At 36.8% G+C, this 17,758-nt stretch overlaps 1 protein-coding gene and 1 pseudogene across 1 annotated transcript; both read right to left on the bottom strand.

Annotated features, from left to right (window-relative positions):
- Positions 1-426: 426 nt before the first annotated feature.
- LOC131606477 (uncharacterized acetyltransferase At3g50280-like) lies at positions 427-2,167 on the bottom strand. Its single transcript, XM_058878698.1, has one exon. The coding sequence runs from the start codon at positions 2,006-2,008 to the stop codon at positions 656-658; it is 1,353 nt and encodes a 450-aa protein (XP_058734681.1). The 5' UTR covers positions 2,009-2,167; the 3' UTR covers positions 427-655.
- A 1,926-nt stretch (positions 2,168-4,093) lies between these two features.
- Positions 4,094-17,758, bottom strand: part of LOC131604473 (uncharacterized acetyltransferase At3g50280-like) — a 39,605-nt pseudogene continuing 25,940 nt past the window's right edge.

Below are 17,758 nucleotides of genomic sequence, written 5' to 3'. Positions count from 1 at the left end.
TCACCCTTGTTTGTTATTGTGTGGCTTTTATGCCGTTTTTTCAGATACTTAGGCAAAGGAGCCTTTCTGTCATGCGTGTTAGAGGATGGTTGAGATGGTTATCTTCACTTCTTTATTTATGTGTTTATTTAGTTTATGCGAATAATTCTCTGATAGTGTAACATTGGAATGAGGTTTGTTATGTCTATCTTAGCGATTTATTTTTAATTTTATTTTCAATTATTTCAAAGTTAATTCCTTTTGAGAACATGAGATGTTTTTATTGCTTAAATGTTTAAATTTCGCTGCGATATTTCTTAAATTTTGAAAAGAATGTTTGATTGAAAAGTATGTGTGACACCATAATGGTTATGTTTATTCATGTATATTTGTTGTTCTCTTTTAAATTAAGAGACGAGATTTTATGACGTTACAAGTTCAGTTCACTTCATATCAACACAACATGTTTGGTTTAGTTTAACACATACCATCATATGCTAGTTCAGTACATACCAACTTATACCAATAATTGAGCACTTACCATGCTTTAGAATAATTCAAGTACAACTTCGTGCACAGAATAATAGTAACCAAACTCACCAAATTAACAAAATGTGAAACACACTTTCCTTTATTTCTTTTTCTTAAAAATATCTAAAACTTATATTCATAAAAGTTATAAATCATAACTTTGCATCAATTGGACACAACCTTCACATGAAGTGAGGTCATTTTCCATTGCCTCTAAAATATTGTAAGGAAGACGGATTTGAAGATCAATACTTCCTTCTTCTATTCCTGGAAACACACTAACAATTCCATTTGATTTATTTGAACTCCGAACTGCCACTGGCTTTCCCCATCCAAAATCATTACCATAAACATCAAACCGAGGAGAACTGCTCATGATTAAGAAATTATTATTCGGTCTACTGTTAAACCTAAAAATAATTGGACTTTTCAACCAAGATTCGTAGTGATTCTTTATCTTCTCATTAGAGTGTGAAGCAATTAACTTGTTCATCTCCCAAGCACCATTACAAACACCACCTTCTTTTAACAACTCTCCAGCTTTCATGGTAACCATGCAACCTATAATTGCATTTCCAAAATAACCTTCTTCCAATGGTGGAAGTAATCTTGGTCTAACCCCTATCAAAAACATGTTATGAATTTCTTCCTGTGAATCAAATTGTTTGGAACGAACGAAGGAGCACCAAACATGAGTTAAAAGCGCTTGTAAGGAGGATATTTTGATGGTATTATCGATATGTGTATTGACTTTTGATTTTAGTTGCAAGATTTTCTCCTTTTTGAAATGAAATAATCTCTCTGATATATTGAGTTCTTCATCATTAGATGGTGAAGAACTCCGTCCATCAGAGTGATTCTTTTGTGGCTCTATAGTAAAAGGAAATTGTATGGGATGTTGGATATCATTAGGAAACCAACGTTCTAGTATTGGAAGTTTGGATATACGACGATGACAAGAACCACGTGAAATTTCAGCCCATGAATTAATGAAATGCCATAAGGAATTTCCATCAACAACCACATGGTTGACTGTGCAACCAATAAAGATGCCATCAACTAGCTCCGTAACTTGAATAGCCAACAATGGTTGTGATGTGCCTTCATGGTTACTAACTCCGATAAAAGGAAAAAATAAACTGACAATTGAAGGAACGTAGATGGGCTCTAGGATGTCAGCAACACAAATATTTTCCACCGCGGCATGATTAAAGAGTACACCTGCATTGTTGCAAATAACAGAACACGAGATAATATTGTCTTTGTGTTCTGTTATGTTGAGACGACCTGCAAGAGGTTGGAAAAATTCAAGGACATAGGATAGAGAGTGTTTTAGATGTTGGATTTGATTTGCTACTAATGGATGGTGATAAAGAAGGCCTTTTTTGTTAGATGGAGCATGTAGATGTTGGAGATCCCATGGAGTCAAATTGATTCTTGTATCACTGGATTTTGCTGCCTTGATTGTATCCGTAGAGAGGACTCGGATATCACCCATGTATTTGTTTCAGGCTGGACTAGACTATGTTAGTGCTTGGATGAACACATTCTATATATAGAAAACTTTGAATAATTCATAGAACCATTATTCAATAAAATTTATGCAAGTAAACAAATATTTATTCAATAAAATTTTAAGTCAAGTTTATATAGAATATAAAAGATGTTTACGTAAACTCAAGTTTAGAATATAAAAAGTTGTTTACGTAAACTTAAGTTTCTGTCTCTTTATTGAAACTCCATACTGTTATCAAGAAATGAAATCCATAAATTCTTCATTGAATTAATCATTCTTGAATTTCCATCTTTTAGAACTTACAACTATTTTCTAGGATTTTTTTTTATTTGAGTTTTTTAGATTTTCTTTGAATGAGACGATTCAAAAATGGATGAATGTTGATTAAAGATTTAATTAAAAAAAATTATTTTATAACTTTTTGTTTGATGAAAATATTAAAAATTTAACCAAGCGTTTGGGCTCGAGTTGCAAACGAGTCCATGCAAAGGACGGTAATCAGAGAATATCATGTTCGATTTTTGATAGAAACAAAGCTTGATCAGTGTACGTGTCTCCGTAGCACAAGTCGGTTTAGCCGATCTACTATGTAGATCAGAACCGATGTGAAAGCAAAAAAAAATATTGAAAGTTTTATATAAGAATAAGTTTTATTTATTATGATTCAGGATCATCTTTAACTCAATTGGCAAGTATTTAATATATGATATGGACCTTGTTGGTTTTTTTTGTGAAATGTATTTATGTCATCCAAGTAAGAGAGTAATGTGTATCTTTCAAAAATATTGACTTTTAGTTCCTATAAAATTACTTTTACACTGAGTTTTAGTCCCTGTATAGGGACCAAAAGTGAGTGCAAAAATAATTTTATAGAGACTAAAAGTCAATATATTTTTTATAGGGATTAAAAACCAAAATTAAAATATTTATAGAAACCAAAAATATATTTAACAGCAATAATAATTGCTGAATTTTAAAGTTAGTACAAAATTGCATAAAATAGTAGTAAAATTCTATAAAATTAAATTGAGTGGAGTAATAAAATAGTAAACAAACACTCTGTTAAATGTTGACTTTGTTTTTTAAAAGTGCATGCAAAACGTTCAAACACACTTTGCTGTAATTATATTCTAAAATGGAGTTATATCACATGGAAAGATACTTTGTATCTTTTTAATTATAAAATATTCACCTTTTTTTTTTATCCTTATCATTACGCTATAAATTAATTAATACTATTTTTTAAAATATCTTTTATTCTTGTCACGTCATTGTTATCTCTTTAAATTTGAAAGGAGACTAAAAACTTAAAAATATTAAATACGGGATCAAGACTATTTTTTTAAAATAAGACTAAAAGATAAAAAAAAAAAAAACACTAAAATAGAGATCACAAATGCATTTAAGTTAAAAAAAAATTAAACAATATTTATTATAAATTAAAATTTAAATAAATATTAAATTTTTTATTAAAATTTCTCTCCAATAGAATTGAGTACTTACGAGTGAGATGTGTTGATGTGCATAAGGTATATCCTTATGCACGGTAGATAAATACTCAAATATTGTTTATATTACTCAAAGTATTATATTTATTATTCAAAATAATATACAGATTATTCAAAATAGTATAAATATTACTCAGAACAATGAATATATTACTCAAAATAGTTAAAATTCGATATTATTCAGAATGATGTAAATATTACTCAGAATAGTGTACTCATTACTCACAATTAATAATTATTCATAATTAATAGATGTGTACAAATAATGCATATATTATTCATGAATTATGATATGATTACTCGTTTCTAACTAAAATATTACTCGGAACAATTTAAATATTACTCGTACGAGACTTATGCACCGTGCATAAGGATATACCTTATGCACATTAACCTGACCCCTTACCGATTATTACCACACATTAGAATAATACAAGTACAACTTCGTGCACGACACAAGTAACCACATGCACCATGTCAATGCGAAATTAATCAAAACAAAAAACATATTTTTTATGAAAGAAAAAACTAAGAATTAAATATCATAAATTATTCATGAATTATAAATCTTGAAGTTGCATTAGTTGGACACAACATTCGTGAACTCAATGTCATTTCCCAATGCCTCCAAAATATTATAAGGGAGACGAATTTGTAGTTCAATACTATCTTCTTCTATTCCACCAAACACACTAATAATTCCATTTATTTAATTTAAACTACGAACTGCAACCGGCTTTTCCCATCTAAAATTATTACCATAAACATCAAATCGTGGAGAACTACTCATGATTAATAAATTATTCGGCATGCTCTTAGGTATAAAAACATTTGGATTTTTCAACCAAAAGTCAAAGTGATTCTTTATCTTCTCATTAGAGTGTGATGCAATTAACTTGTTTATCTCTAGGGAGGTGTTACGAACACCATCTTCCTTCACCAACTCCTCAGCTTTCATCGCAACCATGCCACCTTTAAATGCATTTCCAAAATAACCTTCCGGCAATGGTGGAACAAATCTTGGTCTAACCCCTATCATTAATATACTATGGACTTGTTCTTGTGGATTAATTTGTTTGGAACGAATAATGGAGCACCAAACGTGACTAAAAAGCGCTTGTAGAGAAGATATTTAGAAGGTACTATCAATTTCTGCATTGACTTTTGATTTTAGTTGGAAATTTTTTCCTTTGTGAAATGGAATAACCTCTCTGATATATGGAGTTCTTCATCAGATGTTGAAGAACTCGTCCCATCAGAGTGATTCTTTTGTAAATCCAGCGTAAAAGGAAAACGTATGGGAAGTTGAGTACCATCTGGAAACCAACGTTCCAATGTTGGGAGTTTGGATATTTGATGATGACCAGAACTACGAGAAATCTCAGCCCATGAATTAATGAAATGCCACAAGGAATTTCCGTCAGCAACCACATGATTGATTGTGCAAGCAATGAACATGCCATCTGTGGTGTCGTTTTTTTACCTCCCCGTTTCACTTGGGAGGACGGCACGCTAGACCCTTCACGCGAAATTTGGAAGGAGAATGCGCCCGTGGCGGGATGGATTTTGTTTCAGTTCTTCCTACGATATCACACGAAATTTTTAATTATCCTACGAGTAGGAAAGGGGAAAAAGATCTCAAATAAACCCTAGGAGTTTGCTAAGTGTGGGGATTCACCTAGACTAGAAATTCTGGAGTCCGGGAGGTCGGTTATACATAGGGAAGAGTTTAAGCACCCTACATATCCGTAGTACTCAACGGGAACCTTCTCTGTGTCTATGTGTTTGTGTTTGTTGCTTATTATTGGGAAAGTTTCTCCTTTGTGTTAGGAGGGAAAATTGAATTGATTTAAAAGAAAGGCAGACAGACTATTTTTGGTATTTTATTAGCTCGCTAAGATTCCTTGTGAACCTCATGCCTACATATCCCTAATGGAAGTCAGAGCTTTTTGTAGTTCGGAGAACTAATTAGGGAAATTAATTGTTTTTGATGCCTTGCTTAAAGCTCGAGGTTGAAGCTTGAATTTAATCTCTGTTTACAGTAAAGAGACATGAAATTATCTTTACAGAGAGGTATTTCTACTATTCCACCACAAACATTTAAAAGAGTGACAGAAAAGCTGAATTCATTTCATTAAGAGAGGGACCTTACTTGTATGTTTGCAAGTATGCCAGTCGCGTGTCTCTTGAATGAAAGAAGGATTCTCATCCAAATTAGGGAAAGTGTACAAGTCTGGGTTTGTTTTCCTCAGAGCATGCCTTTCAAAGTCCTAAATGGGAGAATGTTTGAAATTGAAATTGAAATTGAAATTGAAGTTGAAATGTTTGTTTGTTTGAATGTGGTGAGATAGGAGAAATGTCTCTCTATAGAGATAATCTATGTCTATCTACTGTTTGAAAGATTTGATTTTTAGCTGGCTTGTATGAGGCCCAAGCTTGAGGCTTTTTAATTTTTTTATTGACTCTAGAAGATGACTCCACTGGAAATTAACTTAAGCTAAAAGGTATTGTATTCTGTACAAAGCCCATAATTGAGGCTGACTCTAGTTGGAGAGTGTTTATTTGTTTTATGATTGAAAGGTTTTTAGTGTTCTGTACAAGGCCCAGAATTGTGGCTGACTCTACCTAGGGAGACTCTTTTTTGTGCCTTGTATGAAGCCCAAGGTTGTGGCTGACTCTTAGATGGGGAAGTCATTATTTTGTGCCTTGTATGAAGCCCAAGGTTGTGGCTGACTATGGAGGAAACTGAGTATGGATGACTCTATGGGGAAAAGATCCTAGAGGTTAGGAATCTTTGACACAGGAAATGTGGTTTATCTGCCTTGTACAAAGCCCAAGGTTGTGACTACTTGATGGTGAAGGACTCACTGGGGAGACTCTATTATCTGCCTTGTACGAAGCCCAAGGTTGTGGCTGACTCTCTAGGGGAGTACCTATAAGTAGGGTTTTGACTCTAAGAGGAGTATACGCCTTGTATAAAGCCCAAGGTTGAGGCTGATTTTTTAATGAAGAGAGATCTGTCATTGTGGGATCCTTTGACTCAGAGGGGATTTTTGTTGAGGGTTATCCTAAGGGTTGACTCTACTGAGGATTGTGCTTTTGTTGAATGAAAGACCCAGGTTGGAAGATTGACTCTTACTGGGGAATTTGTTTGAATGGTTGACCTAAAGTAGACTCTACCGGGGAATTGGTTTTTATTGACTGAGACTGACTTTAAGTGAGATTTATCTTTTAAAAGTTGAATTTTTGGAAGCTAACCCTTTCCAGGAAATTATGACTTTAGAGGACTGATTTTGGAGGCTAACCCTTTCCAGGGGTTTTACTCTACTGGAGTGTTTTATCTTTTGAAAGTTTAATTTTTGGAAGCTAACCCTTTCTAGGGAATTTTGTTAAAAATGAAAGAATGAATGGAGGCTAACCCTTTCCAGGGGTTTTTGACTGATGGCAGAAGGATTAACTAATTGAGACTTCTTGTTTAAAGCCCAAGATTAAGGCTGACACTGACTAAAGATAGACAATTATGGATCGTAGACTCTGCTAAGGATAATTAATGAAGATAAGGGTGACAGAGACCGTCCATGTCTCTCATTCCAAAAGGTGTACTCAATGTGAGATTGATACATTCTTAGCTTGTTTAAAGTTTGGTTTGAAGAGTGGAAGAAACTCACCAGGATAGGCTAAAAGGTGACTAAAGACCTGTTCCTATGTTTATAAGAAACCTGACGGGTCCTTGTATACAAGCTCAAGAGGAAGCTGGGAATGCTTTTAAGAAGCCTGTGGGTCCTTGAACAAAGCCCAAGAGGAGGCTAATCGAGGGTCCTTGTTATAGCACAAGAGAAAGCTATGTGGTTTTGAACTTATTTTGGCTCTAAGCAAATGGGTAAGAGGTTTCACCGGGAATAATTCCTCTTGGGTGGATGTATCCTATTTTGGGTTCTAAGGTTTTTTTTCAAGATGTTTCACCGAGAATAATTCATCTTGAGGGTTTGAACTAAAGATCTCTAATTAGGAAATAGCCTTCACCGGGAAGACATTCTCAATCCTAGGCCATAATCGTATAATATATATATATATATATATATATATATATATATATATATATATATATATATAGTTTAACTGTCCTAAGGTTTACACTCAGACGTAGTTCTAAACAATATATAAACAGTTTATACTTGACAGTAATTTAAATGAAAACTGTAAATCGAAAGCTTGTAAAGCCTAACCTGGATGGAGTGGAGGCCTTTGAAGATGTATGTACAAAGCCTCGCTAGCAATTGATGTTTTATTGATAACAATTGAATATTTATGATAAACAGTTAAAGGTTTTTGAAAACAGAAGAAGTGAAGATGGACATAGGTCACATAGGTATCTGAAGAGTTTCACCGGGAATAATGCCCTTCAAATACCAGAAGAATGTTTTGAAAACATAAAGAAGATTTTGTAAATACAGTTTTGAAAAAAACAAACTATGAAAATTAAAAGGTGCTGGGACTTACACTCTATTAGAGGCCCATGGATTGATTTACTGTTTATAAGAAACAGTTGAAAATGATTTGCAATGATACAAGGTTTTGTTGTCTGAAAACCTTGGTCGTCTGTTTAATTAAAGTTTGAAAAAACAGTTTTGAAAATTGACAAAAGTCAACTTAATTAGAGTAAAGACAAAGTCTATACCTAATTAAGATCTACATGATTAGGGTTTTATCACAAAAGTATTTACAAGAGATTAGGTTTTGAAAATCAAGAGAAAACTATATTTAAAGCATTTTAAAATACTTAAAAATATGTTATTTTAAACCTAATAAAAATATATCAAATAAATAATATTTTTGTGATTTTTTTTATTATTCATAAAATAGATATGTTAAGTGACAAGTGTGTGAAAAATCAAAAAGAAATGATTTAATTTGATTGGTTAATTTGTTGTGTGAAGTTGTAAAGAAAATGAAGAAGAAAAGTAGTAAAAAATTGGTTTTGGCCTCACCATGGTTTGAACCCACGCCCTTGAAGCCAGTACTCAAAACACACACCAACCAGCCAACGCGCGCTTGGTGTCATAGTGGTGACTCCAATGCAATACATATGTTGTTTAAGTGCATAGAGCAAAAAAGAAAATAAAATCAAAAGGTCTGGGGCGAGGGGGATTCGAACCCCAGACCTTGGGCACGCGCAACACACAAACTCTCTTTACCACTGGGCTATAACAATGTATTCGTTACATGAATACCTTGCACTAAATATATTTTAAACTTAACCAAGAATGTTTGAAAATGGCGCGCCAACTGCCATCTTCGTCTTCAACTTCTAGCTCTTGGATTTTTGAATTTCCAGATCTCTCAATTCTCAACCAATGGCCAAGGTGTAAACATGAAACTTGTTCTAAATTCACTCACGATTCTAAATATATAGCTAACACAGATTTATATTAACTACATCTAATGAATTAACTGAAAAACATGAAGAACCCTAGAACTTAAAAATCAAATTAAATGACTATACTGAAAGATAAACAAATGATGAAAGAGGATTTTTCATCCTCTGATGATGCTGAATGAAATGGTATCGAGTTTTATCACAAAGAGTGCTTAAATTAAAGAGGTGGAGTTCAAAAACTTACCTCTGAAACTGAAGGTCGTGTGAATGATAGGAAGCTCCTGACTTTGAATGAATGATCACAAAAGCTTCCTTGGACCTTGTTGATGCTATCTGGGCACTTGGATTGCTTTGAAAACCTCTGAAATGATCTACCCGACCCCTCTTGCTTGAGCTTCAAGTAGAAATGGAAGATGGTGATTCTGAACTTACAGATGAGCTGCGACCATCTGGATAGCTTCACTACACCATAAGGAATGTGTCTGAATGCTTAGACTTGCTTGACACCTCCTGAATTGATCTACAGACCTCCAACTGACTCTGCTCCAAAGTGAAAGTGAAGATGGTGTTCTTGCACTTACAAAAGTGATCCAGGTGCTTGGATCACTTCTAATGAACCTCCTTGAGATGTTAGAGTGCTTACTTTCAAAAGAAGAGCTCTGGTTTGAAGAATTCGATTCTTCTTTCCAAAGAACTTTTGAAAACCATAAGCATGGGGGAGAGAAAGAGAAAGCAAGAATTAGAGTTGCTTTGGTATGAATTATATGGAGGATAGCACTTATATTTATAGGCAAAAAGCTCAGAGTAGTTTGAGAGAGTGAGCTTGCTTAGTGAAGTAGTTTTGATTTCTTGGCCATGAAGGAATTCAAGGAATCTTCAAAATGCAATGATGGTGTTTTCGAGCTAGCTCCCCATCCATTGATATTTTATGATCTTAGGGGATAGACTTGAGGTGTTGAGCTCTCTAATTGGCTCAAGAAAGATTCCAATTGGTGAATCACCATTTGCCATAAATTTCCCAAATGTAATCATTACATAATCACATGTTCTTGTTTTGGGAATATTCTCTAATCCTTATGCCATGGTGAAAGTGAATGCATGGTATGTTTACTGATGTATTATGGGTCGTGTAGCATCCATTAGTGAAGCCATTTGCACAAAATTGCAAAGTTTCAAAATGGTACATGACCTATAATTTCACTTCATGAGCCCTACTTTGAACAAGCATATCTCTTAGCTCAAAATGAATTTGGAGAAGGCTGAGCACAATTTGGAAAGTCATTAACATGTACTTCAATTCATTAGTTTGGAGTTTCTTCAAAATCTCTTGGGAAAATTGTGAAAAATGGGCTTGAAGTTTGAAGAAAACTAGGGTTTCTTTGCTAGTTTTATGAAGGCAGCAACTTTGAAGCTCCATATCTCTTCAATGGTTGATTTCTAGCCAAAAAATCATATGTGACAAATTTTTTCATTGGATCAAAATCTACAACTTTGATGTTGGAAGTTTTTTTCAGTTTGTACTTGAAATTTTGAGATATTCCCTTCCAAAGTTTTGCAAAAAAGACCTTTAAACACTTAGAAAAATTTCTAAGTATAAAAAGTCAATCTTTGACTTTTTGATTCTTGATTGATTTTCTTTGGTAAAATGACTTCAATAATCATATGTTGATGATATTGATCCTTAAAAGTCATGGTTTGACCAATAATCTTAAAAGTCAAAGGTGATCTTGTATAGTTGACTTTTTCCAGATGAAGTGAAATCTTGGACTTTGGTAACGAATCAAGTTCTCCTCCTCAAATGAGTGATATGAATGGATTATATTGAGGTAATAGAAGTTCTTGAGTCATGCTTTGAGTTTTGGATCCATGTCCTGATTAAAAGTCAACTATGCTAGTGAATTAGGTCGGAAACCCTAATTGTCGACCAGATGAAATTGATGACTGTAGATCTTGAATTGAAGTGTAATGCCCTATGGATATTGTCATATGGATCATTTGAAGACGATTGAATCCTTTGAGTGATGCCCTGGGGATTTTTAGGGTTTCCCAAATGTGGTCCCTGATTTTAGTCCATGATGGGTTCAAAACCCTAGCTGAGCAAACCTGAGCCCTGATGACTGTTGTCTAATCAACATAGGTGAATAAATGAATCATTTGAATCCTATTATTGTATTAGAGTTTATTCTCATATTGATTGATCCTTTGCCTGAACTCCTTTGTCCTTGAGCACCCTCGATTGGGTATCAGACAAACAAGTGACTACTCTGAGTACCTGTCTTGAGTTTGATGAGGTATTTGGAGGTGTGACATCTCAAGGGGGGGTAAAAATTAGGGTATGACAGATGCCCCTATTTAAGTTTCTTTCATTTGGAGGGAGAAATATTGACATCTTGATCTCTCTTGAGTTAAAGAAACTTAAATACCAAAGAATGCCCGAATTTTGGGCGTCCTTGAGATGTTGCATCGATAATAAAATCCTTGTGCATGACTTGATCCCGTTGTCTCACTCTGCGGGGGATAGGGAGACAAATTCCTGTAGAAATTTGCTTATGTAAATTCTGGTGAATGGATGGCAACGTAGAATGCGTGATCCATCTTCTTTAACTAACTGTTAATACTTAGAAAAAGGTAAACCACTCCCCTTGTTTCGGATGTCCGATCGCGAAATTGGTCTCAGTTGTGATTTTGGACGATATCTCAGATAAAGAGAAAAATCTCCAAGGGTTTGTTTCCTCATCAAGCTTCTCACCAGCATCCGTTGGAGAGATGCCATTGATGGATGGCAAGAAACTTTATCATACTTTTCTTCAATGTGACGTCTTTGAAGGAATGCCATATGATCGTGCATCCTTTTGAGGAGCTAATGACTTTGCTTGAAAGTGGACGAACTGTTTTCGGGACGAAAACTGCCATTCATCGACTTATACTGGGGAATTAACAAACTGCTTTCTAGTAGGAAAACTGCCATTTATCAATTCTACTGAGGAATCTGAACTATCTTTTTGAAGAAGACTGCCATTCATTGACTCCGCTGGGAAATTAACAAATTGTTTTCCTAGGAGGAAAACTGCCATTTGTCGACCCTGATGGGGATGAAACATCTCAGAAGCAGACAAACTGTTTCTTGCAAAGAAACTGTCATTTGTTGATTCCTTGGGTATTAAACAGACAAACTGTCTTCCTTGGGAAGGACTGCCATTTGCCAATCTCTAGGGGAACAAACTGTCTTCTGCTAAAAGAGACTGCCATTTGTCAACCCCGCCGAGGAATCCTTAAGCGGAACGAACTGTATTCTGTGAAAGAGACTACCATTCGTTGACCCGGCTTAGGAAAAAAAGTGAGAAAACTGTCTTCTGCTGAAAGAGACTGCCACTTGCTAACTTTAAATAAGGAATCCTTAAACGAACTGTCTTCGTGAAGAAGACTACCATCCGTTATCTCCGCTTGGGAGAAAGTGAGCAAACTGTCTTCTGCTGAAAGAGACTGCCATTTGCTGACTTTTGATAAGGATTCTGAAACGAACTGTCTTCGTGAAGAAGACTGCCATCCGTTATCTCCGCTTGGGAGAAAGTGAGCAAACTGTCTTTTGCTGAAAGAGACTTCCATTTGCTGACTTTAAATAAGGAATCCTTAAACAAACTGTCTTCGTGAAGAAGACTGCCATCCGTTATCTCCGCTTGGGAGAAAGTGAGCAAACTGTCTTCTGCTGAAAGAGACTGCCATTTGCTGACTTTGGATAAGGATCCTTGAACGAACTGTCTTCGTGAAGAAGACTGCCATCCGTTATCTCCGCTTGGGAGAAAGTGAGCAAAGTGTCTTCTGCTGAAAGAGACTGCCATTTGCTGACTTTAAATAAGGAATCCTTAAATGAACTGTCTTCGTGAAGAAGACTGCCATCTGTTATCTCCGCTTGGGAGAAAGTGAGCAAACTGTCTTCTGCTGAAAGAGACTGCCATTTGCTGACTTTAAATAAGGAATCCTTAAACGAACTGTCTTCGTGAAGAAGACTGCCATCCGTTATCTCCGCTTGGGGGAAAGTGAGCAAACTGTCTTCTGCTGAAAGAGACTGCCATTTGCTGACTTTTGATAAGGATCCTTAAACAAACTGTCTTCGTGAAGAAGACTGCCATCCGTTATCTCCGCTTGGGAGAAAGTGAGCAAACTGTCTTCTGCTGAAAGAGACTGCCATTCGCTAACTTTAAATAAGGAATCCTTAAACGAACTATCTTCGTGAAGAAGACTGCCATCCGTTATCTCCGCTTGGGAGAAAGTGAGCAAACTGTCTTCTGCTGAAAGAGACTGCCATTTGCTGACTTTTTAGGGGATTAAACCACATACAACCCGTCTTTTGAGGAAAAGTGGTATCTATTGACTCTTCCTGAAGAATTCCTTGGAGGTGAACAAACTATCTTCTGGAGGAAGATTTCCATTTGCCGACTCCGTAGGGACATTCGAAATTGGATAAACTGTATCCTTGTAGAAGATTGCCGAGTGTCGACTTGCTGAGGAGACCCAAAAGTAGACAAACTATCTTCCGGAGGAAGAATACCATTTGTCGACTGCTGGAGAATCATAGTTGGAAATCCCAAAAGTGAACAAACTATCTTCTGGAGGAAGATTGCCATCTGTCGGTTTGCTGGAGATTACCAAAAGTAAACAAACTATCTTCCTGAGGAAGACTACTATTTGTTAACCTGTTTGGGGAGATCCTGGCGTATGAGTTGTCTTTAAGGAAAAGGCTCTCCTTTCATGATTTGCAGGGGAAACTCGAGTTGAAGTCCACGTGACTTGGGTAATAGCATGATCAATGCCTAACTAGACAATATTGTTTATGCAGACATATGATATGATGCGTGAAGCATGCATGAGTGTTATGATGATTATAAAGTGAATGCGAATAGAATTGTCACGAATGTGAAATCCTGTGATACGACTTGAATTTTGTTGATCAGAAGGTGTCTTCTTCTTGCAGATTTGCACTCCATTGGGGATATCAGGTTATCAGTCGTCCGCTATTTGAAGTGAGTGAAATGATTTTAAATTGAAGATCCGTCATCGGGAGATGTTCGCAAAGCGACCTCATGGGGGAATTTTGTTCCCGGAGTCTCAACCGTTTTCGGAGCAACTGTTTGCATTCTTCCTATTGTTTGTAGACCTTAGAAAGAAATTTCACCTTTATTTTGCAAGTAAATTCATTTTATTTTTTTTGAAAACGTCTGTTTCAAGAAAATGACTATCAGACCTAAAAAATGCATTTTAAGAGACTGAATAAGACTCGATTTCAAAGAAAAGGCACAAGGCTCAAATTATTATTTATGGAATGGTAATCAGCCAAATGCTTGATTCCATGGAGTATTTACAAAGTTGGAAACTGGTAATTTTTGGGAAAAGGACTACGTTGAAATGTGACGACCGTTGTCTTTCCCTTCCACTCTGAGTTGCGCTGTATTCGTGCTTCGTAGAAGATGACCTACTGATGATGAATACTCCGCTATGGACTTCGAATGATCAAGTTTGTACTGAACACAGTTACTTGCCATATATCCCTAACTTTTGCGTAAACTACCCCTTTCGGGTTTTAAGTCTACCGTGATTGATTATATATATATTTTTTATGTCTCTAACTTTTTCCTGAATCGCCCTTTCGGGTTTTCGATTCACCGAGACGCTCTTTTTTGCCTAAGTCGCTCTTTGCGAGTTTTCAACTTAGCGAGCTGTTCTTTTGTTTATTTAGGCGAAGTATTTCTTGACTGCGTCGACGTTCACAGGACGGGTGAATTCTTCTCCATCCATAGTCGTGAGTATTAAGGCTCCTCCTGAGAAAGCTCTCTTGACCACGTATGGGCCGTCATAATTGGGAGTCTATTTTCCCCTAGAATCTGTGAGAAATGATTGAATCTTTTTTAGTACAAGGTCGCCTTCTTTGATGTGCGAGGTCGAACCTTTTTGTCGAAAGCTTTCTTCATTCTTTGTTGATATAGCTGTCTGTGGCATAAAGCTGTCATGCGCTTTTCTTCGATTAAGTTCAACTCATCGAATCTGCTTTGACACCACTCGGCTTCTATTAATTTTGCCTCCATCAAGACTCTTATTGATGGGATCTCAACCTCTATGGGTAGGACTGCCTCCATGCCATATACAAGGGAGAAAGGAGTTGCTCCAGTCGAAGTACGTACGGATGTACGGTAACCATGAAGAGCAAACGGGAGCATTTCATGCCAATCTTTGTGAGTGATGACCATTTTCTGAATAATTTTCTTGATGTTTTTGTTAGCTGCTTCTACAGCCCCATTCATCTTTGGTCTGTAAGGAGATGAGTTGTGATGTTCAATCTTGAATTCTTCACAAAGCTCCTTCATCATTTTGTTATTCAAATTTTAACCATTGCCAGTGATTATCCTGCTAGGAATGTCGTAGCGACAGATGATGTGATTCTTGATAAACTTGACGACAACTTGTCTTGTGACGTTTGCATACGAAGCTGCTTCGACCCATTTGGTGAAATAGTCTATGGCTACCAATATGAAGCGATGTCCGTTTGACGCTTTTGGCTCGATCATTCCAATCATGTCGATTCCCCACATGGAGAAAGGCCAAGGGGAAGAAAGTATGTTGAGAAGAGATGGTGGCACGTGAATTCTATCGGCGTAGATTTGGCCCTTGTGACACCTCTTTGCATACTGGTAGCAATCTGACTCCATTGTCAGCCAATAATATCCTGCTCTCAGTATTTTCCTTCTCATGGTGTGTCCATTGGTGTGAGTACCAAAGGAACCTTCATGTATTTCTCTCATGAGTGTTTCTGCTTTTTTCTTGTCAACGCATCTGAGCAGAACCATGTCGAAATTTCTCTTGTACAGAACATCTTCATTCAGGAAGAATCTGCCAGCTAATTTTATCAAAGTCTTTATATCTTTCTTTGATGCCCCAAGAGGGTACTCTTGCCTTTGAAGAAAGTTTTTGATGTCGTGATACCACGGTTTGTCGTCGATGATTGGTTCTACTGTGAAAACATGAGCGGGCCTATCCAGGCGCATGACATCGATCCGAGGAATGTCATTCCAATGATTTATCCTAATCATGGAAGAGAGTGTGGCTAATGCATCAGCCAAGTTATTTTCTTCACGAGGAATGTGATGGAAATCTACCCTGTCGAAGAATGGTAATAATCTTCTCGTGTAGTCTTTGTAAGGGATTAGCCCTGGTTGGCGTGTTTCCCATTCTCCTTTAATTTGATTGATGACCAAAGTAGAATCTCCGTATACATCCAAGTGTTTGATTCTTAGATCCACGGCTTCTTCGAGACCCATGATGCAAGCTTCATATTCGGCCTCATTGTTTGTGCATTTGAAAGTTAATCTGGCGGTAAATGGAATATGGGTACCTCGAGGGGTAACAATGATTGCCCCAATTCCTCGTCCATAAGTATTGACAGCTCCATCAAAGATCAAGCCCCATTGGGATCCTATCTCAGGTCCTTCGTCTGGTAGTGGCTCGTCGTAATCTTTCATCTTGAGGTACATGATGTCCTCGTTCGGAAAGTCAAAACTGGTTGATTCATGACCATTGAGTGGATGGTGAACCAAGTGCTTAGCTAGGATGCTTCCTTTCACAGCTTTCTGTGCGTGATACTCAATGTCATATTCTGATAACAACATCTGCCAACGGGCAATTCTCCCAGTTAAGGCAGGCTTCTCAAAGATGTACTTGATTGGATCCATATGGGAGATCAACCAAGTGGTATGTCGGATCATGTACTGGCGGAGACGCTTGGCAGCCCAGGCCAAAGCACAACAGGTCTTCTCGAGCATAGAGTAGCGGGATTCACAATCAGTGAATTTCTTGCTTAGGTAGTAGATGGCATGCTCTTTTCTTTTTGTCTCGTCTTGCTGTCCAAGGACACAACCCATGGAATCTTCTAAGACGGTTAAGTACATTATCAAAGGTCTTCCTTCCACTGGAGGAGACAAAATGGGTGGTTCGAGCAGATATTCCTTAATGCTGTCGAACGCTTTCTGACAATCGTCTGTCCAGACGCAACTCTGATTTTTCTGTAGAAGTTTGAAAATTGGAGCACAAGTTGCAGTCATGAGATATATGAATCTCGAGATGTAATTCAGACGTCCAAGAAATCCTCTAACTTGTTTCTCGGTTCTGGGCGAAGGCATTTCTTGAATTGCCTTGACTTTGTCTGGATCCACTTCAATTCCTCGTTTGCCGATGATGAAACCAAGGAGTTTTCTTGAGTAGACACCAAAGGTACACTTATTGGGATTCAGGCGAAGCTGAAACTTCCGTAAGCGTTGAAATAACTTTGTCAAATTCTGTATGTGATCTTCCCCATTTTCTGATCTGGCAATCATGTCATCCACATAGACTTCCACTTCCTTATGCATCATGTCGTGGAAAAGTATAGTCATGGCTCTTTGATAAGTTGCCCCTGCGTTCTTTAGTCCAAAAGGCATAACACGGTAGCAGAACGTGCCCCAGGGGATGATGAAAGCTGTTTTCTCCATGTCTTCAGGTGCCATCTTGATTTGGTTGTATCCTGAAAATCCGTCCATGAATGAGAAAACTTTGGATTTTGCTGTACTGTCAACCAACATGTCAATATGTGGTAAAGGAAAATCATTCTTAGGGCTAGCTTTGTTCAAATCTCTGTAGTCGATGCACATGCGGACTTTTCCGTCTTTCTTAGGAACGAGAACAATGTTAGCTAACCACTGAGGGTATTCTGAAGTGACGAGGAAACCAGCGTTGATTTGCTTTTGAACTTCCTCTTTGATTTTCATGGCCATCTCCGAATGAGTTCTTCTCAATTTTTGCTTGACCGGAGGGCATTCTGGT

This window comes from Vicia villosa, linkage group LG5, assembly GCF_029867415.1.
Source record: "Vicia villosa cultivar HV-30 ecotype Madison, WI linkage group LG5, Vvil1.0, whole genome shotgun sequence".
NCBI classification, from domain to species: Eukaryota; Viridiplantae; Streptophyta; class Magnoliopsida; order Fabales; family Fabaceae; genus Vicia; species Vicia villosa.
Note: the sequence above shows the minus strand (reverse complement) of the source record. Positions and strands in the feature narration are given on the sequence as shown.

Excerpts from the sequence above, each read along its gene's own strand:
- LOC131606477 (XM_058878698.1), bottom strand. The coding sequence starts at position 2,008 with ATGGGTGATATCCGAGTCCTCTCTACGGATACAATCAAGGCAGCAAAA.